Source organism: Diceros bicornis, chromosome 14 (genome assembly GCF_020826845.1).
Source record: "Diceros bicornis minor isolate mBicDic1 chromosome 14, mDicBic1.mat.cur, whole genome shotgun sequence".
NCBI lineage: Eukaryota > Metazoa > Chordata > Mammalia > Perissodactyla > Rhinocerotidae > Diceros > Diceros bicornis.
The window spans coordinates 7177137-7203769 of NC_080753.1; the positions used below are offsets into that span (position 1 = coordinate 7177137).

General features: G+C 35.5%; 1 protein-coding gene across 1 annotated transcript in view; it reads left to right on the forward strand.

Moving 5' to 3' along the window:
• EYS (eyes shut homolog) overlaps positions 1 to 26633 on the forward strand; it is a 1424867-nt gene that overhangs the window by 977554 nt on the left and 420680 nt on the right. Inside the window, exon 27 of the mRNA XM_058554077.1 lies at positions 6439 to 6551. Within this exon, the coding sequence (XP_058410060.1) occupies positions 6439 to 6551 (113 nt within the window). The remainder of the gene's footprint in view (positions 1 to 6438; positions 6552 to 26633) is intronic.

A 26633-nucleotide genomic window follows, 5' to 3' on the forward strand; every position in this document is an offset into this window, starting at 1 on the left:
GCTATCATTCTATTTCCTTTTTTTACTGAATTTTATCTGGTTTTTTACTAATGTTATATGTCGACAGTGTCTAGCCCAACAGATGCTAGCCTACATGATGACTTTGTTTGAATTAGAAAAAGTAAATCATCTGGTTGGACAGATTTTTAAAATAGACCTTTCTGGGCAGATAGCTTGGAGGAAAAAAGTGTAGATTAAATTCTAGACTCTACTCTTCTCCATCAGCTAGGTTTTTTGGTCAGTGTACAACTTGTATAACTATACATGGAGACACTGTGCTCACTACACACTATGTGCTTCATAAATATTTGTTGAATCAATGTATGAATTTTATTCTATCTGAGGAATTAGACTTAACTAACTGTCTATTTTACTTCTACATATAGATTATGTTTCATATAAATCCCATAAACTTTACAAAGTATACCCAATTTAGTGAATATATCAAGATAAAATTGGTTGGAGTATTACCAAAATTTATAGACTAAAATATTTCTATTTTTTATGTAGTTGTTTTGTCATTATGTTGCCAAAGTCTCATATTTAGGATATTTATAGACTCATATGTCTCAGCTGGTATTATCCACAGTACACAGCTGCCATCCAATTTCTTCTTACCCTCCGTTACAGCTGAATGTTGGAAACGCTACATGTTAACATCTAAGTTTACCTGTTTGTGCTCAAAATAGGTATTTCCAACCAATGTCCATCTTTTTCTTGGTCTATTGTTTTCCAAGGTCCCCTGCCTTGGAATGATTTTTGAGAAACTAATAAATACTTAACAGGAATTTAAAAAATATTTATAGCATATAATTTTCTATTTTTTTATTTCCATTCTTTGTCCTTTATGCCCCATATGTAATTCATCAAAGTCTTTAATTCCTTCACAACAATATCATTCACATTCTTTCAACTTTGTTAGCCACCAGCAAGTATAGGACTTCATTGCATCAGCCTATATTGCTTTATGAGCTTTCAGTTGCTTCAGTCAATTTGAAGCTGGTATTAATCAAATTTGATTATATTATCAATAAATATACCAATGAATGACTGAATTAAATCTTAAGTAACATATGGAATCTGGATAAGTGTGGATTCATCATAGGAGAGCAATAAAGTGAATTTTGAATATGATAGTGAAGAGATTGTGAAAAATTAAAAGAGAAAAAATCAAATTAATAAGTATTCATGGTATTTGAATTATTGAGGAGGAATTTATACTTCTGGCAGAGAGTTTGAATATGATGGGAGCATAAACACTAAGCCAATGAAAAAGGAGACAATTACAAGATCCAATTAAAACAAAAGGTTGTATAACAAAGAAAACATTAGCATAGTTCGCTGTATGGCTCAACTGTGAAAAATAACTACATAGTAATAATGTCAACATTAAACATTTTAATCAAGACTATGATGTAACTAAAATTATTATTAATATAATGCTGAATATTTATATAGCCAAAAATTATTGCTTATGGTACAGATGAAATCTTACATGAAAGTCCACAAAAATGTACGAAATTGAATAATTAATACACAAAAGTATGAATACGTTAATTAGAAACTTGGACGCTAATACCAGAATAAATTGATAAGAGAGTGTGAAAATTGTTTGAGCAGGGGATCAGAGATAATAGTAAGACTTTGGTAGTGGGAACTATTTATTCTATGTTATAAGCTATATAGAATTTTTCATTTAAAAAAACACGGCTGATGGGTGATCTGGCCATGAATGAATAATTGTTACTAGACTATTCTTACCACCATGAGCAATTAAAAAACCATAAAAAAAATGTATGTGGCAATACACACAATAAAGTAACAATACAATGTCCAGTATCCAATAAAAAATTATTAGACAGGGAAAGAAGCAGGAAACTGTGGACCATAATCAGGATAAAAATGAGTCAAAGGAAACAAATCAAGAAATTATAGACATTATGTAATTAGCATACATGGACTTCAAAACATTTATTATAAATTTGTCTAAGGACTGAAAGAAAACATGAACTTGAAGAGAAAAATGAAAACTATTAAAAAATATATAAGAATAATCAACAAAAATCAACTATAAAAAAGAAACAAGTAGGACTTCTAAAGCTAAAAAATATCATATATGAACTGTATTGGCTTACCAACAGATTATACACTACAGAAGAAAAGATTACTGAACTTGAATACACAGGAATAGAAACTAACTACACTGAAAGAGAGAGATTAAAATGATGGGGGGAAAAAAAGGAACAGAAACTCAATGACCTGTAGGGCAATAACAAGGGGTAATCAGAGTTCCAGAAGACAGAGAAAGAGGGACACAAAAAATATTTGGAGAAATAACAACCAAAATTGTCTGGATTTGATGAAAAATATCAACCCGTACATCCAATATCTCAATAAAACCTAATGAAAAGAGAATTGTCACTGACTTTTCATCAGAAACAATACAAACCAAAGACAATGAAACAACATATTTCAAATGTTGAAATAAAAATAATTAAAAAAAATATTCGACACAGAAATTTAAATCCAACAAAAATATTATTTGAAAGAGTGCAAATTAATGATATTTTCAGGCAAAAAAATGAGAGAATATGCCTCCATCAGACCTATATTACAAAAAATGTTAAAGGAAGTCCTTGAGGTTGCAGAGAAATGATACAAAATGGAATCTTGGAAGTGCAACAGAGAATGAAGAGGGCCAGAATGCAGCTGAGACGCAGTGACGAGGAACACTTAGAAAAGAAAACACCGCCGCAGCCGCGGAGAGGAAACCTCTCACGGCAGTTTAACAGGGATGCTCTCTGTAAGCTAAGTAGGTATCTGTCTATTGATAGATATCAGAGATTGCCTGTACGCACACACAAACACACACATCTTCAAAATCTTTCCTCTAAATGTTAGTTTAACCCAAGATTCAAGCAATATTTTAGCAATAGAAGCTTTCCTCAAAGAAAATCTCTTGCAGAAAGCCAATATATAAAACCGGTAAAAGTAAAATTATCCCTTTGTAATACGGGAGCAGAAGCTCCGCTCACGGTCTTTCTCCTCCCGCTCCACAAAGTTCCCTGAAGTTTTCTGAGAAACACTTAGGATCCTCGGAGCACACAGTGTGAAAACCGTTTATGGAATCAATTAATACCGCCGTCTGCAAAGAATTTCTCTTTTTCATATTTCTCAAAAATTTATTAAATTGCTACAGTGTACCTAAGATAGGACCTTCAAAAAATAAATTAAATAATTGATCAAAACAATCTATAGTAAAGAGGAAACTATAGGAGTTGTTTTTGTAATACCAATTGACTATTTCTTAGTTGATTTCAGACCAACTTTATTGGCTTTCAGAGTTCACTAATCTAAGAGGTCACTTGAATTCAGCCAAATTGGTTATAGTAGGTATATTAATGAACCGTTAAAAACATGAGCAACAATAACAATGTAAATAGAAAGAACTTGTAAACTACTGAGTCAAAGGATTGAGAATGTAGCTCTCTAAATTACCACTCGACAGCAGGTTAACCAAGAATCCACATATTCTGCAAGTAATTGTGTCTCTACTCTGTCAGGAAGATAAAAAATAAACACTTCCCTCACTTTCATAATTTTTTACATAACATCGAATATTTGGGCACATGATTTTCAAAAAATTCAGATGGTATATTTATGTTTAAAATTATTTATTTATAAACTTGGAATACTGTACACACAGTTGAAATACAGCCGTGAAGTCCCTCTGTCTAAACTTTGCATAACTACTTTTGAATATTAATATGTAACCTTGTTTATACAGTGTGGACAATTCACTCCATCTCTCTTTAAAGGAGTGAGAGCAAAGGTCATCCATCAAAAACCAGAGATAGACTTCAAAATTCTTCTGTTAATCAGAGGTAGAATAAATGAGAATATATTGAAGATGTATTTAGAACTTTGAGACAATTCGTTTGAAATTTTTTTAAAAAAAGGGACTGTTATTATTACTGCTCAGTACAGTGACTCGTATTTCTGTTGCTGCGTGGTAGCATGCTACATTGCCATTTCACATTGTTTAAGAATAAGTGGGAGTCATTATTTGTCTTGAATACAAATAAGAACTGGATTTGAGAAATCGCAGGAGCATATGTAAGCACAAACTTTTTCTCATTGAGAGGAAGACAACATGTAACAGTACGATTCCTATAATCTAATATAGGTGCTTTTGCATGATTTCTTGTCCTTACTGAATCTATGATATATTGTTACTTTGTAACTTGTCATATCAATTACGCATGTTATGTTTCCCTTTTGCTTTTAAGAATTCTGTCCCAGGAACCTAACTAACCAGATTACTATAAATTAATCAAATTCAAGGGAAAATATTTTTCAACATGAGAAATTATTTAAAAATCATGTGATTGGAGTTTAATATTCAGATTTAGTATTTCTGGGTACAAGTTTGACTTATTTTTGCAAAATGAAATTTTCATATTCAAAGTGAAAAAGACTTACATGAAAATTTGGAGACCAAATAACCCAGCCTGAACCAGATTGCTGGAAGTTAATGTGAGAGAAAACTCAAGAGATGTGAGTCTATTAAAAAACAAGAAGTGAAAGAATTTTTAATTCATCCAAATTTCAGGGCTGTGGAAATGTTTTCTTGCCAGTTTTCTAAGTCCTAGGTAAATAAATTAATAATTATTTTTTAATCCATAATATGTGAATGAGATTGAATCACAGAATTCTAGGAAGTATCTCAATAGAGTAATCGTATTTTAGAGCATTTTTCATAGCTCTCTGGTGGCTTTGTATTTATTTAAAAAGCTACAAATTTCTGGGTACTCTTCATCCTCATGAATAATAAGGATCTTCATGAACAAAGAAAAATATCTATTTAAATATGAACATACCTTATGCCATAGCTGAGCTATGTCAAAATAAAGTTCTAACATTCACAGTCATTGCAATCAAAAGCATTTTTTAAGACTACTTTATTTTTTGTTTAATTTTTTCATTGTAAACTGTACTAATGCACATGTTTGTGATGTTTCAGGAGCAGTAGATGTAAACTTTATTTTAAAATTTAAAAACTGTGATAAAAATAAAAATTAAATTTGAAAACCTAAAAGATGAATGAAGCCCATAAAACCTTGAAGTTAACAATTACAAATCACTACTTTTTGTTCTGCAGCATGTGAGAGCCAAATGGTTCTGTTTTCCTTGGAATCAACTGACTTTTGTAAACTTACTGTGTGAAATATTGTTTTATTTTCTAGTTCAGTCATTTTTGACACTTGACAGAGTGTTACTTGTTGGGAGTGTTTGCAATACATTTGAGCCTCATCAGAAACAGGAAAAAAATATTTAAACGTTTTTAAACTAAGACTATAAGTTAAAAGATGAAATAAAATATATTCACCCTAAAATTTCCAGACAAGCTAAAGGCCTTATTCTATCAATTATTTACTTACAATATTACATTCAATGAGAGACCAAGTCTTGAGAATGCCAATAGTGAATATTTTTAATTCAAAGATGAAGGTAACTTATTTTTCAGTGTGTAAATTCAGTGATTGTCATGATTATAAGTTAGTCCATCTTAGCTTGAAATTTTTAATAATATTGAGAGCATAACAGAAAATAGAACCTGAAATAAATGCTCATTTCTAATTATTGAATTCTGAGATGTGCCTCCTTTTCATTTTTCTTATTCTTCTTTTTATATAAGTGTAAGTTTATACAGATATATAATTAGTGGAGTAATATTGCATGTTCACAGTAAATAGAATGAAAAGTTGTGTGTCTGTTTTTCCTTAAGAGGTTGTATTTGTTCATCAAAACAAATGCTTTCCGATGTCCTTATTGTCTCCTTTTGCTCCTGGCCCTTTGGCAGTCTTTCTGGGTACCATTTTTTGCCCTAGTTATTCCTAAGGATAGGCTATACAACGGAACACAAAAGGCATGCAGAATGCCTCAGGGCTGCGGGATGTCACAGATACTTGTAGCTTACTCTGTTTCCTTTGACTCCGGAAAGAGCAATTTTTCTTGATGTTTTGATAGCTCTAGATGGAACGAGGTAACTAATGTCTGAAAGAAAAAGTGCACAGAACGGAGGAAAAAGATGGAGAAGTGGAATGCCTTGATGGGAAGATGAGTGTATCAGCTTTTTTCCTATTTTTCAATGATAATTCACCCTAACAATGAAAACTACTTCTTTATTCCTATATAAGTGACTCAGTGTATTTCATACGGTAATAAGATGTACGGACTCCAAGTAACCTTTGACTAAGGTGGTATTTTTTCCTACTGATTTTTGGAATGATATTTATGAAAAGAGTTGAATTACTTTCTACCAATATGTTGAATAAATCAAATCAGCTCTCCAATCTGATTGCACACTCTAACCAGTTTGCCGCAAGAATAATACATTGGAGAAAATCATATAAATTCCCTCTCTCTGTTTCATAGATTTCTGGACCAGCTGAGAATTTTACTGGCTGCATAGAAGTTCTAGAAGTAAATAACTGGAGATCTTTCATCCCTTCCAAGGCAGTGAAAAAAATTCACATAGAAAATTGCAGGTAAAATAACACTAACGATTTTTCAGATAAACACACCAAACGGTAAGATTTCCATTTGAAATCATCTAATCAGGACTAGACTATATTTCCCTCATTTCTTTTCTTCACATTTCCACATTCTAATTTACTTTCTTACAGACTACAGAATTTAAGCTATATCCCAATTAACTCGGCCTATGTATTTATAACAGGTTTCTGGTTTGTGCTATATAAGATACATCGTATCTACTAACAGATGGTCAGTGAGCCAGCATCAGAAAACATCTATCACGGTGTTTTGGATATAAACACACCGCGAGTCACGCCTGTGGTGTGTTGTTCAGAGTGCTAAAATGTTTCTTTCTTCATATTTCTTCACAATATCACTCTCAAAATGTTGTCCTTGGGCTTGAGTCTCCTTCATTAGTGCCACGTTCCTTTCCGATAATCTGCTTCTGGCTGCAGAAGTCTCTATGTATATTGGGGGGAGGGGCGAACTAAAGCGAGAGTACATTGGACACTGTATTACGCGTAATGCATTGGTATGAATTGGTTACACAAATTGTTTTCCCCAACAGTTAAGAGAAAAGGATCATGTTTGGAGCTTTATAGTGCGTTGGAAAAGGTGCACACAGGTTAGCTATGTGGGATGGCACGGTGAGGCAGGATGTTTGATCAGAGGACAAATAGCATAAAAGCCTGTTTGTCAACAGTAGAAACACATTGATTCATTCTGCCAAAAAGTTTTGAAGTACTGAAATCCTCGTATGCACTATGGTCCAAGGTGAGGAAGCAGTCACACAGTGACAGTTCTGAAGGACTTTATAGTGCAGTAGAGGCGATACTGGTGAATATTCAAATGAATACATAAATATGAACAGTGCTTTGGGGAAAAAACACAGAAGGCTATGAGAACTTTACATATTTGAAGAAAATCGAATCTGTTCCTTCGCAGTTAGGGGGGAATTGTGTATATTTAAGAATTAAATAAATACGTCAGAAGGTAAAAGGATAATTCATTCTTCATTGTTTCACCTTTAGGCTAATACATTCGAAATATATTTGTGGCATCTATGATACAGTGGTAGACGGGTGTTTTTTTTTTGTTTGCCTGTGTGTTTTGTATTTAATCAAATGAAAACTTAATATCTTACATTAGATGTAGACTCCAAGTCCAAAATGTACAGACTCCATATACACTGGATGGGTCTTAGCAACTTTAATGTAAATCAGACACCTGTAAGTCCTCATATTTTACCATTTATTCCTAATTTTTTTTAAAAAAAGTTTATCTTCATTTTTGATTGATTTGCAGCTAGCAGTACTTCCTAACAATTTTTTAACTCTCGGGATTTTTACTCCCTACTTTTCTCTTTCAAATACTATGATCTTTAACTGATATTAAATTAATTATGTTAATATTATAATTATAATATAATTATAATTAATATTAATAAGCTGTCACTAGGTAGTAAATCCATTGAAAAGGATGCAATCTTTTGATAATTTATATAATCATTTGCTAATTTAGCAATTTGGTAAGCATAACTTTTTCTATTTTTAATTTTATAAAAGTAGGACACACAACTTCTATTTGTAGGAATGAGTATAAAACAAAGCAAAAATTCATTGTGTCATCTCAGCTATCTGAAAGCCAATTCCAAACTTTGTCTTTTACTGATCTCTTCTAGAGAGTCCTATTTTATTAACTTCCAATGTCATTCATTTGACCCTCATTTTAGAACATCCGTTCTTTAACCATTCTGTAGGACTTACAGCATCTAGTGATGTTACCCTCCTCTAATATCTAACACGGCTGTAGACAAATAAGAGGCATTTTGTTGTAATTAGAATTAGGAAAGTGGAGACTATTAAATGTCTCACCCCTCTCCCACCTCTACCATCATTTTATTTCACTGAGGACCACTTCTCCTAAGAGAGACATTATACTGGATTGGTTTAGAATACAGCTCCCGAAGCCTATTTCTGCAAATTATTGGCTGTATGACACTGAGCAAGGTTTAAAAGTTCCCTATTCCTCAGTCTTCTTACCTAAGAAATCAGAATAATAACTCTTGCCTCCTATGCTTGTGAAGAATATAAAATTGGACTCTCTCCTTTGTTAAGAGCTCAGTGACACTGGCCTTCTTTGCAAAATTTACTCCCATCTCCAGAAAGTTGCATCTTCTAGTGCCTCTTCCAGAAACCTCTTCTCCCTCTCCCCATCTCCCTCCCTCACAAGTCTGGCTAGACCTAAACTTCACCATCGCGCCCTTGGAGAGGCATTCCCAGACCACTTAAAATGAAATTACTCCCCTGCCCACATCTCCTAGTCACTCTATTTCCATAATTTGTTTTTTATTCTTTATGAGACATGTCATTGTTCAAATATATTCATTTATTTGTTCCTGGGTTTCTTTTATGACTCCCTTCACTAGAATGTATGCTCCTTGGGGCGTGGACTCTGGCGGCCTCTTTCGTTCTATTTCCTCAGGGCCTGGACAGCAGATGCTCAAAGATTTGCTGTATAAAGTATTTGGTGATTCTACTGTGATTATTTCTTCACACAAATTTTTATCGAGATTCTTTTTAGATTCACTCTACACAGTGGTTCTCAAACTTTTTAGTCTTTGCACTTTTAAAAATTACTGTTGACTGCAAAGAGCTTTTTTTATGTGGAGTATATTTATCCGTATTTACCATATTAGAAAAGAAAACTGAGGAGTTTTAAATATATTTATTATTTAATTATTGTAAAATAAAAAGGTAAACTCACTACATGTTAACATAACATAGAATAGCTATGAAATAAATATTTCATGAATACAATATTTATGAAAAATAACTATACTTACCAAAACAAATAAAAATGATGAGAAAAGTGGTAGTGTTTCACATATTTTGCAAATATCTTTAATGTCTTGTTGAATGAGGACACTGGGATTCTCATATGTGCTTCTTCATTCAATCTTTCCAATAATTGTTCTGCTGAAGTAGTTGAGGAAATTCTGGCCTCACACATATGTATTTGGAAATGATGGGGGTATTTTAATAGACTTTTCAGGTAATTGGGAATACTCTGCTTGATATTATACCAAAACTTGGTAAGTAATAGATTGCTGAAGGTTAGTTGCAATGTAGACCATGAAACCTAATCAATGAACCTTTTATACTCTATTAAATTAAAATCCATTGTTCTATTTTACATTTTGAATGGATCTTTTACCCAAGCATGATATTATACTATAACTTGGAAAATATTGGATCCTTGAGTTATTCAGCTATCCCAAATGTTAACACTTATCAATCTAAAATATCAAAAAGTCTTATCTGTGAATATCCCCTCCAAATCTCATCAGAAAAGTCTTTAATATTGTAAAGCTGTCAAACTCACAATGTGGATAAGATCTTCCCAAAATTCTAATATTTGCTTAAAAGCTCAAATTCTATCATTGGCAACAAATACTGTTAGTTTTCTTTGAAGTGACAGGCTCATTTTCTTTTTGAGAAGATGTCTACCTAATACCTAAGATTGCATAACCATAGTTTGAATGTTAGTTGTTCTTTCAAGTAAAATTAGGTTTCACAAAAAGAAGCAGCTAGCTGGTCCCACGCATCAGGGAACCAGTAAGTGCTTCTTCTTGAGGCAACCATCACACTCCAGCATGAGGCAGAAGTATGGTAAGCATCCCTCCCTTCTTCTCTTCACACACATTATTAAAATAGCATATGCTTATAAGTTATAATTTTAAAAAATAGTAATTTTACCACTGCCTCAAGTACATTCTTAAGTAAAATTAGCACTTTTCAACTGTAAGTGGAGAATTCTATACCCCTTACTGTAATTTGGTACCACTGTATTTGTGCTAAGCCATCAGCAATTGTTATCCACCGTTACATCTGTGCAAATGTAAACACAGTGAAAAAGTCAAATAACATCTTTTTGTGTGTGTATGTGAGGAAGATCAGCCCTGAGCTAACATCCATGCTAATCCTCCTCTTTTTGCTGAGGAAGACCGGTTCTGAGCTAACATCTATTGCCAATCTTCCTCCTTTTATTTTCACCCCCTCCCCAAAGCCCCAGTAGATAGTTGTACGTCATAGTTGCACGTCCTTCTAGTTGCTGTATGTGGGACACGGCCTCAGCATGGCCGGAGAGGCCTCAGCATGGCCGGAGAAGCGGTGCCTCGGTGTGCTCCCGGATCCGAACCCCGGGCCGCCAGTAGCGGAGCGCGCGCACTTAACCGCTAAGCCACGGGGCCGGCCCTCAAATAACATCTTGATATTATTATTAAAAATATTTTAGGGCCAGCTGGTGGCATAGTGGTTATGTTTGTGCACTCCGCTTTGGTGGTTCAGGTTCACGGGTTTGGATCCCAGGCATGGACCTACCCACTGCTCATCAAGCCACGCTGGGGCAGTGCTCCATATACAAAATAGAGGAAGATTGGCACAGACGTTAGCTCAGGGACAATCTTCCTCACCAAAAAAAAAAAAAAGGAAAAAAATTTTAATCTCACAGACCATGTGCAAGATTGTTGGGGTCTCCCAGACCACGCTATGAGAACTACTGCTTTTCATTCATTTATCTGGTGATGCTCTGTTTATCTGATCATTACAGCAAAGCTCATCTGCACAGATAATTGTTTTCACAGTAGAGGGCTACGTGTGATTCAGAATTTTATTACAGGGACCATAGTCCTACCATTTTATGTTAATTATAGCACTGAGATGCTGCTGTTGAGAAGCCAAAACTGAAATTAATATTCAGTTTTACACACATAAAGTAAGGTGAGTATCCCCACAATTTGCTTGATGCTCATTGATGCACTTTTTTTAATTGACCAAAAGACTTAAATTTTTAGAATAGTATATTCTAGTTCCTCATCTCTTTTTTAACAATCAGCTTTATCCTGGTGATGTAAGAAAATCCAGCAACAACTTTCAGCATAGCATTGACAAGGAAATTGATTCCCTTTTGGGGTATTTGGGGTTTTGTTGATTTGGTGGTGTTGTTGTTTGTTTGTTTGAATCATTCTACCAAGGTTTTTTCCAGTGATGGAATTGATAATAATTATGTCTATGTATATAACAAATCCTTTCACCTTTGGACTAATTGTTATATTATTTCCTACCTACTTTAATAGTTACCTACATTTACTTCACCTGTGTTCTTAATAACTAGATAGTATAAACCTCGAGCACAGGAACTTTATCACCATGTATTGGTTTAGGTCTTGTGCCCAGAATATGAAAGACTGATCTTTCATTCAAGTTCAGTGGTCAGATATGAATGTAGCATGATATCAAGAACAGCTAAATCAGTTATTCCACCTCTCAATTTCTGCCCTAGAGAGACACTCATATGTGATCTGATGACATTCTGAAGAGCCTTATTAAAAATTGTAAAACACTGGAAAGCAGGGAAATGGATGTTTAAAAGGATGATAAATATGATGGAATACTTACATGTCAGCTGAAAAGAATGAAATACATCCCTACGTATCAATATGAATGGATCTTAAAACATATTGTGGAGTGAGAAAAAAATGGTAGCTACAGCAACATACCATTTATGTACACTTCTAAAGCGGCCTTACATCCAAACCACCATCTTACCTCTTACTATGCATTCTCAAATGTCTCCATATAATGTTAAATACTCTGGATTAAGTGTTATTTGTACCCTCTCTTTTAAATAGTTACTATTTCTGAAGGAGTGTTCCGTGGTAATGTGGAGAAGTATTCAAATAGAAGGAAATGATTCAGAAACAGAAGGCAGAAAGCATCAGAGACATTTTTTTTCTATTTTTAAATTTTTTGTTCACAAATCATCTCAACAGGCCATTAGTATCATTAAATTGAACATTATTTGCTTTTCAAAAGGTAATAAGTTATAAAGTATATCACATGCTGTTGTAAACTTGTGGTAACAAGCTAGATGCCCTACAAAAGTAGGGCAAATGTTTGATTTAAATGTTTTATTAGTAAAACATTAATGTGTAGAGTTTTAACATCCTAAGTATTACATCAATGCATTTATTTTTTAAAAAATCATTCACCATCATTTTCAAATAGACAATATGAACCTTCAAAGTAAAATCTAAGAGAAAAATTTGGTTACTCAGAAATGGGAATCCAAAGATGATCATTTTATACCTTCAAATAATATAATGAAATAAAAACTAAAATGAAAGAGAGGAATGAGATAAATTACAATTTTCTCCAGTTTTAGCCAGTTGATACTTTTCTGACTACAATGTGCTATGAGATTGATGTACTCTTGATCTCCTAGATTTGTGATTGTCATTTACACCTGAAGATCAGATGATGGAAAAGAGTTGAAATTGTAGCTTGATATTTATTCTACGTTTGTACATTTGAGACTGAGAAGGGAGAGCTTTCCACATGAAGCTGAATTTGTCACAGATGTAGGAACTCTGTTTTGAATGTATCTGCCTTGACATGCCCTCCTTTCATGACTGCCATCCCAGTGTAATGTTTGTCAAATATCTAAATTGTGCCAAGATTTGCTGGTTCCCATGATGAGGACAGTAGTATAGGAGACCTGCCTTTGGACAATCTTGTTAATATCTACCAGGACAGCCAATAACAGACCGTGCAGTAACAGCCAACAACAACAACAAAAATAACAAGAATATTGGTAAATAAATAAAGTAATAAATAGTTTATTTCAGCATTCTTTATTTTTAAGACTGGGTTGACATCTTGATGGAATCATGTGTGTTTGTATTATCTCTTTTCTATTATATATCATTCCTTCACTTCTCTCATTATTGTATTTGGTCCCATTTTTCATGTCTGTCATCTTCTATGAATTAATTCCTTATGACTTTCATTATAGGAGTCTTTGGTTCACTTCAAAGCTTCTAGGAGATAATTTATCTTCTTTATAATATTGTTAAAATCTTACTGTTTAATTTATAACTTTTAATTATTTTATTATTTTTATTTTTAATAAAAATTGTATATATTTAAAGTGTACAACATGATTTGATATACATATACATATTGAAATGATTACTATAGTCAAGCTAAGTAACATATCTGTTTCCTCACATAGTACTTAGGTTTTTTATGGTGAGCACACCTGAAATCTCTCAGGAAATTTCCCATATTCAATACAGTATTATTAACTACAGTCATCATGCTGTACAGTAGATTTCTATTCATCCTATATAACTGCAACTTTTTACCCTTTAACTAACATCTCCCCATTTTTGACACTTACCTGCCACTGGTAACCAGCGTTCTACTCTCTGTCTCTGTATTTTCAACTTTTTTAGATTCCACATATAAGTGAGATCATGCAATTTTTTTCTTTTTCTTTCTGCGTCTAGCTTATTTCACTTAGCATAATGTCCTCCAGGTCCCATGTTGTCATAAATGGCAGGATCCTCTTCTTTTTTAAGACTAAATAGCACTCTATTTTATATTTATATATATATATATAAATTTTATATATATATATATATATACACACACACACACACCAAAATTTCTTTATCCATTTTTCCATCAATGAACATTAGGTTATTTCCATACCGTGGCTGTTGTGAATAACGCTTCAATGAACATGGAGGTACAGATATCTCTTTAATATCCTGTTTTCATTTCCTTTGGATATATACCCAGAAGTGGGAATGCTGGATCATATGGTAGTTCTATTTTTAGTTTTTTGAGGAACCTCCGTGTTATTTTCCATAATGGCTGCACCAATTTACATCTCCACCAACAGTGTATAGGGCTCCCTTTTCTCTACATCCTCGCCAATACTTACCTTTATTGTTTTGGTAATAACCATCCTAATAGGTGTGAGGTGATATCTCAATGTGGATTTGATTTGCATTTCCCTGATGATTAGTGACATTGAGGAAGTTGCTGTACGCCTATTGGCCATTCGTGTGTCTTCTTTGGAAAAATGTCTGTTTAGGTCCTCTGTCCATTTTTTAATCTGGTTGTTTGCCTTTTTTCTATTGAGTTGTATGAGTTTCTTATGTATTTAGGATATTAACCCCTTATTGTATATATGGTTTGCAAATATTTTTTCCCAATCCATAGGTTGTTTTTTCATTTTGTTGATTGTTTCCTTTCCTGTACAGAAGTTTTCTTTTGATGTAGTTCCTCTTGTTTATTTTTGCTTTTGTTGCCTGAGCTTTTGGTGTCATATCCAAAAAATCATTTTCAAGGCCATTGTGAAGGAGCTTTTCCCTCTTTTCTTCTAAGAGTTTTACAGTTTCAGATCTTACATTTAAGTTTTAATCCATTTTAAGTTGATTTTTGGTGATGGTGTGAGATAAGTGTCCAATCTCATTCTTTTGCATGTAGACATCCAGTTTTCCCAACACCATTTATTGAAATTTATTTTAAATACGTAGATTTATATTGATGATATATTAAATTTTAAAAAGATGATGAGATCAACTATATCAAGTATTTTAACCATTTAAGATATGAAATTAAGGCTGTAATGGAACGTTTGCTTCATAAAGTTATGCTATGGAAAATGTATTAGCTGTATTTTAATCAGATTCTACAGTTCTACAGGGAAAATGTAGAGATGATATACTACAATCTTGAAAAATATATGTATTTCCTCAGACAGCTAGACTTGTTGCCTTATATCAAAGACATTTTTGTTTGTTTGTTTTTGTTTTTAATTGCATTTATATCTTGAAATTTGAGGATAAAAGAATATATGTACTTGGAAATAAGGTCTTTTTTATTTCTGAACTCTCCTAATCCAAACTAAGTAATCCCAACAGTCTTAATAATAAATAAAATTTAGAAAATGCATAGTTATTATATCTAAATATAACTGAATTTTGTTACCATCTCTTATATTTTGTGATATTTTTGATATCATAAGTTTACTTCACATGATTTTTAAGTTATTTTCTTCTCTAGAATTTCATAATGGACTTAATCACATATTTCAGAATTCTTATGATTTGAGTATGGCAAGATGGTCATAATCTGTATGGGTAGAATTTGTTTACGAATAAATATAGGAAAAAAGAATAGACACATAGTTGTGTCTAAAAATACATTAGAATAGAGCTAGTAGGTGCATAGTTGAAGTCTTCAACAATCTAGGCTTTACTAACATCTAAGATAATTAATTGCATATTTGTGTACATACATGTATTATTTGGCCACTCCTCAAATATCAACAGTGGAGTGACCAATTTTGTGGAATCATAATTTCCTTTGATGTATCTAAAAATGACTTGAGCCCCATGTACATGTAAATTCTGTCCTCTCCATGGTCACTAGGAAACTTATGTTTAAACACATAGCTTTTATCATAGTCTCTTTATTTACATTCCTCAAGTGAAGTGACACCTTGATGTCCTTACACTTTGATTCTAAAGCTCAGAGCCATCAGGTAGAAACGTGAGAACAGTAACTCTGGCACCACGCAATGAATGGGGTTGCACCGCTTATTACATGTGTGGCTTAGCACTTCCTTCATTTATAAATGGCCACAGAGTGTTGCTGCAAGAGACGCGTGATTTAATATATACTTTTTAAAAATTCTCAGAATGGTGCCAAATACCTAGTATGCACTTTATCATTACTAGCTGTTCTTTTCATTATAATTGAGGTTGTTTATCATTGCTTCCTACTCAAATGAAAAGTCAACATTGTGATTTTTCCTAGATTTTTCCAAAACACAACTAACACACAATTTGTGGGATGGGGGTCAAGAAAAAGGGGTCAAGTATTACAGAAAACAGTATAACAAGACAAAAATATGAAACATTGAATATTAGCCGTCCTTGGTCTTAGAAATCCCTTGACCATTCCCACCTCAAGTGTTTCTTAAAGATCTGCGCTGGCCTCAGTCCCAACCTTATTCTAAGTTGTGTCCCCTCCCTAGGATCTGTCCTTATCTCATTATTCTAGGAACTCTTAACCCTTCACTCTCTAGAAACTCAATTTAATATTTTTCCTATCACTTTAAGAAGAGCAGCTAACTTTCCTAGTATCATATTTTTGGTTTCTGGACCATGCCCTGAGGCTTCTATTTTCAGAATTAAATGTTCTACCACAGTATTTCATAAATAAAGGCAATTCATTCCCTAAAAGTAAGTTAAAATGTGTTTTTTCTTATTACACGGATTGATCACAAAAGACGGTTAATATGCTACAACTCCAGAAGGATTGCCTCTGCTGTGTTACACAGATGGGGGCCAGAGAGCTTAACTGTTGGTTTCGTGGAAGTGGGTTTGAGTCAAGCTGGTGTACGTCTATGGCAGAGGAGTTAACAGTCAGATAAACCAAGTTTCAAAGTTCAGCCTTGCTGCTCGCTATTAATATAACCTCGGCAAAGTTACTTAGCCTCTCTGTACTTCAATTTCCTTACCTATAAAATAAGGACAATGATAATCATAGGGTTGACATGAGGACTGAATGAAATTGTACATAGATAAGCAATGCACTTAGCACAATACCTGGACACAGGAAGTGTGGTAACTAGTATAATTAGCCATCTTCATGTATGTTTACTTGACCACAGTCCCAATCAACTATGAGAATAGTCTTCTAAGAAGAATAATGCTTTCCATGAGAAGTTCAAACATGCTATCTTCATTTTTTTTTAGAAAGTATTTTTCCCAGTACAAAATAATACACTAAAATAAATAAGAAGAAATAGATGCAAAGACACAAGAGCAGAGTACAAATATGAAATTCACATGTTTTGTTACACTATAAATTGGGTTCATTTCCATTCCAATTTAACTTTTCATTTTGCATGGTTTTTTTAACTGAAATATATTTTCATTTCTCTGCACTGCAGAAACTTTCCAATGTTCTATTTTTGTCTCTTTCAAATCTTTGTGCACTGTATGCTTTCCTTGACAATTGAAAGATATCAATATTTATGTTTTAAAAAATTCTGTTTTAATACTTGGGAGACGAAACATTCAGGAAAAAGAAACTATTCTTAGTTTTGCAATGACATGGATCTAGTTAGGTTTTACTTATACAAATATAATCATATCTGGTAGAATTTGGTATGAATCTTTTTCAAATATTACTATTTGAGGTTCTGGTAATACATAACATGTTATATTATTATTAAAAATAGAATTCCAAAATTCTTCATTTTGGAATAAAGGCATCAGGGCAGTTTTCATGATTAATGGTGGCTCTGCAAAAAATGTCTCATGTGTTCAAATCTGTAGTGAGACTAATAGGAGTCACATACCTCAGTGCCCTAAGGCTTCTATATACTGCTTTATGCTTCAGACATTTTATTTTCAATTTCTGCTTTTGGTGTTAATGGATGGCAGTCTTTCAAATGGTTACCATTGCTTTCAGAACAAAAGTTAAATTCTCTACTAGCTTTGCAACAGAAGAGTTCGTGCGCCACTCCCCGCCCCCGCCGCCACATAATATAGAATTGTCCCATAGATAGAGTTGCACAGCCAAGAACATTTTGCTCAGTCCTCTCCACCACCACCACCCTAACATCTGGGTGGGACTATTGAGCTAATCTTATCAATGGAATGTGAGCTGAAGTAAAGTGATTTCTGGGTTGTGATGTTTAGGAAAAGCATTTGTTGTCATTTACTGGATGACGAAGACTTCAAGGATCTAACACATGATTGAAGCTTCTGAAGTTTAGAAAAGCTGATTGTTTCTAGAACCCCTCCCAAAAAAAGAATATATAAAGCTGACAGCAACACAAGCTCATTAAGGTATATCGGTGAAATATAAGAACTAAGCCATGCGGCAAAGACCAGTTCAAGGGATGCTCATCTCCTCCAAGCATATTGTTCAGATGACCTCAAGGTAGCTGTCATTAAGTTGAGAGATAAAGATATAGAGGAGAAGAAACACAAAGATAGAACGCCAGCTTGAGAATTATGACAAGGAAAGAACAGTGCATGCTGTTACTAACATGGACCAAACTAAATGCAAACATATCAGTGCCTCCTAAATGTTAATGGAAGTGCATTGCCAGGAGAACCACAGGCTGGATCAGGAAATAAACCCCTATAACTATAAGATATCTCATGGCCCCCAAATTTATACCAAAGCTCTGCTTTGTTCAAGGGGCACATACTGCTCAAGGCCCATTTCAGATATGACCAGAGATGTGCGCCAGGAACAACGGACAGGGAAGGTGCTCCCCAAGAGAATCAGTCTAACCGAGGAACTCTCTCTAGCGCCAAGGCAGAAGGATCACAGCTGATAACTTAGCTACTTTTCATCATTGCTGTGCATTCCCACTCCTCCCTTTCTGAATGGGCATTTTGAGCAATCATCCTGTCCCTGCTCCGTCTGTTTATATTAAAGGTAGGGGTTGCTTTTGAGTTTGTAGCTCTTCAGACCTTAAGCAGCCACAGCCAGATCTGATGGAAAGGACTGGAAATTACCCAGAAATCACTGACTTGGAACTGGATTCAGTGACTGGATGAGGTTGTGGTCTGTATCTCTTGGGAAGGGGCTCGGTATGTTCTGTATAAAAGAGAAGGAGCCTATCTGGATATTTAGTGGCCAGAGGAGCAGCCTAAAGAAGACACAGCTAATTGTCAACCAAAGTAATGTGGAGCTTTCACTAAAGGCAGCAGCTAATACAGGGACAACCTTTTCCAGCCACCGTGCCTCTAGATCAGAGGTCAGCCAACTGCAGCCACAGGCTAAATTTGGCCCACCACCTACCTGTCCTTGCAAGGCCCAGGGACAAAGAAGGTTTTTTACAGTTTAAATAGTTGGAAAAATTTTTTAAAAAGAGTAATGTTTTGTGACACTTGTAAATTAAATGAAATTCAAATTTCAGTTCCCATAAATAAAGTTTTACTGGAACACAGCCACACCCAATCATTTACATATTATCTTTGGCTGCTTTCACACTATAACCACAAAGTTGAGTAGTTGTGACAGAGATTATGGCCCACAAAGCTTACAACGCTGACTGTCTAGTTCTTTACAGAGAAAGTTTGCCAATCTCTTATGTAGGTGGTGCCACAGAACTAGTTCTCACCAATGGACATAAGGAGAAATGAATTCTGTCACTTACTGACCCAAACATATGAGAGATGTGTGATTCTTCTCCCTTCTCTCTTCTTTCTTCCCTCACCTTCTGGATGCATGCAGAGGACTCTAAGACCCTAGCTAAGGGTGGAGTCACAGGATAGAAGGATCCTAAGGGCCTAAATCACTGCGTGGAGAAATCCTGCCCCCTCAATCCCATTAAATAAGAAGACCAGCCTTAGACTGCTAAGTGAGCGGAAATGAACGGTTATGACAGGCCACTGAAATTTGGTGGTTTATTGATGACAACAGTGAGGATTATACAAACTAATAGAGATTGCTAAATTTTTAACTTACCTAAGTTCCAGGATGTTTCTGTTTAGCCTTGAGCATCCTTAATTACCTGGTTCCGTTGTATCCCTCCAGCTTCTGTCCTACCACTCCTCCATACCTATGTATTTATTCCTCAATTTTACAATATTTTTAACTCCTGCTATGCTGTGGATGTTGAAATAAATAAAGAAGAGTTCCTATCATCAAGGAACACACAGCATATGAGGGGGAGAACACACTGACAGACAATTATCATCAAAGTGGCAATTACAATGATATAAATACTTCCTTGGTTGCCACAAGAGTGACTGTGATTGATGGAAAGATATCAACAGACACAGTGAAAGTCACCTAATATAGGTACAGGTTATAACCTAGCAGCCCACAGTCACCTACGCTGGTCTCAGTCCCTGTCAGAAAGAACTGCCCTGGCCCTTAATTCCAAAGAAGATATTCAGTTACAGCAGAGACTGCTTGGTATGGTAGACAGTCCCTTCAGGTCTTTCCAGAAACTCTTTGACCTCCATTATCAGGTTCCTCTCCACTTCTCTGCAGACTCTGGCAATGTGGCTGCCTACACACAGGTGTATGTAACTGGGAACCTCAGATAGTTCTGGGCTTACTATGAAACTATGTAAATCAAGAGTCAAGTCTCTAAGAATACTATTTGGCCCCAGCTGGATCCGATCTCAGATATACCTGAGGTTTATCCCTGTACTATTCATTCATTCATTCAGTAAATATGTATTGACCTCTTAACTGATGGTTGGTTTCTCTTCTATGTATTGAGACATAAAGACGTACAAAACAGGCCCAGTCTTCCCCTCATGAAACATAGTCTGGTGCATTTTCAGGGAAATGGGTGGGGATGGGGAGAAGGAAAATACCCAAATCTAACCAAAGCAAGCATATCAGAATCAGAAAGTATACCCGATCTCCCTCCTTCAGAGCCTGAAACATGTTTCAAATATTGGAGAGACATAGAGGCTTCCCATACCATGAAAATTTCTCTCATAGAGAAATTAGTGAGTGAATATCATATTCCACAAGTGTGTTGAGACACAACAAAACAAAACAAAAACAAGAGTCATTCTTCTAATGGATATATAAATATATAAAGGATATTATGTTGCACAGAAGAGAGTCATCTATCTCAGCTTGGGAAATGCTGGGTATGATTTATAAAGGACAAAAGGCCCGAACTTGGTTCTGAAGTATGAGTTTACCAAAAGAATAGAGAATAGTAGTCTAGATAAAGAGAGAGACATTTTTTTAAATGGCATGTTTTGTGTTGCCGGAGCATAAATTGCAAGCCAGGGAGTCATGAGAGATCAGCCTCAAAATGTCGGCTAAGATCAGATAATGAAGGTTTGGTGAGTTGGAATTCGGAGCTGCTGAGAAGCAGGGGTATGTTAAGATATACATTTAGATGGATCAGCTGGATCGCTCCATGTAGATTGGAGCCTAAAAGCAAAGCCATGAGACTGGACTTAAGGAGACCAGATAGGAGGCTATTTCAATAATCCAAGAAAAAGTGGGCACCCGAACAAGTCAATGCTGGCAGAAATAGAGAGTGGTGGATGCGTCCGTTATTGAGAAGGAATGATGGCTAGATTTAGCTACTGAGTTTCAAGCAGATTGAGAAGAAAGCAAGAATGACTCCCAGGATTTTTGTTGAAGTGTCAGAGTAAAAGTGGGGTCACATCAGCAGATATGGCCAAAGGAGCAGCAAATTCTGATGGTGTCTCAGCCCGGGCCCCTCATGCGTTGCAGCGCAATCCCAGGGAGCGCAAGAGAGAAACAGGCGAGTGAAGGAGGGCTCATGTGAGCATGTGTTATGAAGCTGGATGCTGCCTGGCAATAAATTGGGCTGGTGGTTCAGTCTCCCTGGACTCTCTCAGAGGCCTTATACATGACTGCCTCTCATGACAGTCCTTCTAAGGGAGAAGAATTTGCTCCACAGCAGCTAGGGCTAGAAGGAGTGACCCGAGTCTCTAGAAACAGATGAGGCTAAGAGGAATTTCAGTGGCACCTCTGACGTCTGACATAAATAGCAACATAAACATTTCCATTTTGGACAAGTAGAACTTGAACTCTTGTGGGAATAATCTTCTGGCTAGATATGTACAACAGGCAGATTTATAGTAGGGAGCCTGTGTTTTGGGGTAATGATATGAATTAAAAATATGTTTGGGAATATTAAATATAAAAATAGCAGATAAAACCATAAAAATGAATAAAGACACCCAAGGAGAGTTTGCAGAGTGAGAAGAGCAGCAGGCCAAGTGCAAAGATCTGAGCACCATTGACTTCTTTTTCTGTTGTCAGTCCACGAAGCAAAAGAGAGAGAGGGCCCTTTGGAGGGCCTCCAGCTGTCTGCTCACGTATCTTCTCACAGTGGTTCCATATATCCGTGACATAGTGTTCTTCACAGGGATTTTGTTTACCAGGAGTGCTTTGTGATTCATCTGTCACATTTGGGGACACATCAGTTCATGCACTCAATTATTCAAAAATTTGTATTAAAACCCCTGCTAAGTGTTTGGGACTCAATGCTGAGCTTCCTGTACTCGTTCCCTGACTCCATGGAACTTTCAGTGGGGTTACTTCAGATTGGCAATGGAGACTCGACATGCTCACTATAAGCCTAGCTGTGATAATATGGTAATCTTTCAAGTCCATTGTTAAGCATGAGATATATTCGTCAAGGTATGGAGGACATTCAAGATAGCTTGTTCCTTTTGAATTAAATGATGTCATGATGTCTACTCTGAAGACAGAGGTTGGTATTTTGAAGATTTATGCACACTTCTGGTGGCCATACTGTCTCATGACATCCAAGAAGGGCCAGCCCCTCCACCTTGCTCTATTGCTAACACTGCAAAGATTGGAACTTCCTAAGACAAGCCAGTTCTTACATATCCGCTTGCTACCTATTGTGATGGGTCTTCTGAGATAGGAATTAATTTTATTCATTATATTGGTTAGCAAGAATAGATAGCATTTGATCCTTTTCATTATACCATATGTATACTTTATATTCATTTTTATACTCTAACAATAATTGCTAAAAATGTTAGATGGTAATTCTCCAAGCATTAAATATAGCATAGTTTTAATATTTTCTAAAAGCTTTATATGTGTGAAAATAAAGATATATAAAATCATATCACACAAACATGCTTGTCACTTTCTGAATGGTACATGGATTATTTTGTGACTGATATTGGAGAACAATTGCCTAGGCATTTTTTGCTGTCACTGGTAGAGTGGCTAAAGGCAGTGATTTAATTAAGGCAAATAGAGTGAAAAATGTCTGGCTTTTCAATGTTACTTTTCATGTACACAGTTTTAACTTCTAATAAACTATTGAGCTTTGGCACTAACCTTTGTTATTTCAATTACTTAAAAACGGAAACAAAGGTTAGGGGCTTTGTTTTTATGCATAAGCTAGTCATATCTCATCAGGTGTCTAACATTCTAGATTTTGTACTGGAAACGTTTTGTTTTACGATCATTATGTACCAGATGGGATTACTATAAAATAAAGTACAGAAAATTAGGCACAATGAATATTCTAACATATCAAAAAGAAAAATTCATTCACTAAAGACAAACCCATGGAAAGATTTCATCAAAATCAGGCCTATATAACTATGAAAGTACAAAAAATGTCAAATGAAACTCATACTAAGTATTATTTCCTAAAAGAGTAAGTGATAATAGTCAAAAATATTAATTTTTCTTTTACATTTATATATTTTGAGTCATAGAACCTGTTAAAGGAAACCTAGCTTGACAGTGTGATGGACAAGATGATTTAAGACGCTATTTTCAATATGTCTTATTCACATATAACATTTTTCTATTTTGAAGACTCTGCAATATCACTGCAAAGCAGGGCAGCTAAAAGTGGTCCCATTTTAATATCACTCCTTTGTCACATTTAAGCATGGCTACATAATTATCGCTACTGGTGAAACTTTTCTGATGCAATCTATCTTTACACGTGACCAATACTCTATTGACTTAGGGAGAAATATTTCCAGTGTGAATAATTGATGAAAAATGAAAATCAGGCGATTAATTATATCATTTCTCCCTTTTGTTAGGAAAATGTATTAAAATCCTTCAGCATTTAAAATTTAAACTCCTTCAACTCCACATTGGCCTCGGGATAAAAATTCATGCCTCTTGGCAAGGCTTGTTAGGCTCTCCCTGTCATCTCCCACTACTCCAGGGCTTGAGTTAGGGCCATCGTAGAGGAAGGACATCTGAAATGCAGCCAGGGTGAGCCAGATGTACGAGCTATGAACCTAACTTTGGGAAAGGAAACTCACATTTGTTCAAATCCCACTATATCGCCAGCAATATGCTAAATACTTTATTTCCCATTAAAATAATGTACATGGAACATGTATTATTTGTTCATCTTGCAGATGAAAAACTGAAGTAAGAGACATTTAGAAGCATATCCAAAAGCATACAGATGTTATGAAGTGGAGCTAGAATTTTATTTCAGCTTGTAAGCTCCTTCTAATAGAATAGAAGTGATAAACTTCGGTTACGCCCGCCCCCCCAGGCAGATTCATCATGTATTCATTCATTCATTTGTCTAGTCATTCATTCTATAAATATTTTAAAGCACTCACTATGTGTTAGGTTGAGTTCTAGGCTCTGGGAATACAGTGTGAACTAGATCAAGTCCCTGCCACCACAGAGTTAATATTCTAGTAGAGAAGATGAGCAACAAACTAATAAATGAATAGTTACATGGCCTACATGTTGGAGATAAGTGGTATAGAAAAGGCAAAATAAGGAATCAGAGAATATTGATTCTTCCCTTGCCTAACTAATTAGTTTAGTTAGACAGGGTAAGAAAGGCATCTCTGAAGAGGTGGTGCTGGAGAAAACACATGACCCAAACAAAGGATCTAGCCAGGAAAATATTTGGGGAGTTATAGTCCAGGCAGAGAATCCAGTTAACACAAAAGTCCCTAAGTGAGAATGAAGTTGGTATATTCCAGTAACACTGTCACTGGAGCAGAAGTGCACAAGTAAACGTAAGGCAGAATATTAGATCAGAAAGTTTCCTGAGGAATTTATAGTCCATATTAAAGACTATGCATGGTACACAGACTATAAGGGACGGGAGTGAAATTAGAGAAACAATTTTGGTAACCACTAGGATGGTGAGAAATTATTGAATTTGCGGTGCTTTTTAAACGTGGTAGGAATAGATTTGCTGATGGATTGAATGGCAGTGGAGTGGATTGAAAGAAAATTTTCTTAGTAGTTCAGGTATAAGATGACTATGTCTTGACCTAGGGTGGAGTTCCAGTTACTACGATAGCTCAGTAACAGATTACCCCAAGATGTACTGGTGTGAAACAATAATTTATTATGCTTATGAATTCTGTGGGCCAGAAACTCCAACAGAACACAACAGGGGTGGCTTGGGTTCCTCCTCACAGGACGTAGGCAGGACCTCAGCTGGAAGACCTGAAGTCTGGAGCTGGAGTCAGTGAAAGGTACATCACTCATATCTGCAGAGGTTGGTTCTACATTGATTGTAGGTTAATTTTTTAGATTAAAATTAATATCTATTCTAAGAATAAAATGATTTTATTATATTTTACTAGTGATAGGGCTTTTGCTTCACTTTGCTTCAAATGTTGGACTTTCATGAGAATATACAAAAGATTGCCTCTGGGGGCAGGCCTGTGGCATAGTGGTTAAGTTCAGCACACTCCACTTTGGTCGCCTGGATTCACAAGTTCGGTTCCCAGGTGCAGACCTACACCACTCATCAGCCATGCTGAGGCAGTGACCCACATATGAAATAGAGGAAGATTGGCACAGATGTTAGCTCAGGGCGAATCTTCCTCACCAAAAAAAAAAGAAAAAAAAGAAAAAAAGACTGCCCTCTGATTTGGAAGCATCAGACGTGGAAAAGAGAGCTCATTGCAGAATTGCTGCTTGAGTATCTGAGTTAAGCCTTGTTCCAAAATCTTTGCAGCAGAGAATGATATATAGTTTCTTACCCTCAGAGTCAAGGTGTATAGGTGGACAATTCCAGTCTTAAGTTATCCATCTGTTGGCTGATTGAAATAAGTTGACTGAAGCCAATGTATACGACAGGTTCATTTATTTCACATTGCACGTTAGCGATTTTTAGAAGTGCATATTTGTGTGCCAACCCAGACATCAGGGTAGAAACCTGCCTCTTCTTAACCCCTCCCCCATCATATGCAGTCACATCATTCCATTCTCTCAGCACCCTGCCCTTGTATGCAGTCAGGAAATTCCATCAATTGTATCTCCTAAATATATCCAAAACTTTCCCCTCTGTTGGATATCCAAGGGCAGCAGCTTATTTCAGAATTATTGTGCAAAATCCTCTAAACCATCTTCTATATTGGCCCCCCTGAATCTCTCCTTCTTTTATATTGCTATTAGAGTAATCAATCTAAATTGAAAACCATGCCATATATGTACACCGATTATGAGAAAAATCTAAATTATTTATATGGTGGTGCATTATGCCTTTTATGATCTATCCATGGATTAGAAAGTGACCATGGGCCGGCCCTGTGGCTTAGCGGTTAAGTGCGCACGCTCTGCTGCTGGTGGCCCGGGTTTGGATCCCGGGCGCGCCCCGACGCACCGCTTCTCCGGCCATGCTGAGGCCGCGTCCCACATACAGCAACTAGAAGGAAGTGCAGCTATGACGTACAACTATCTACTGGGGCTTTGGGGGGG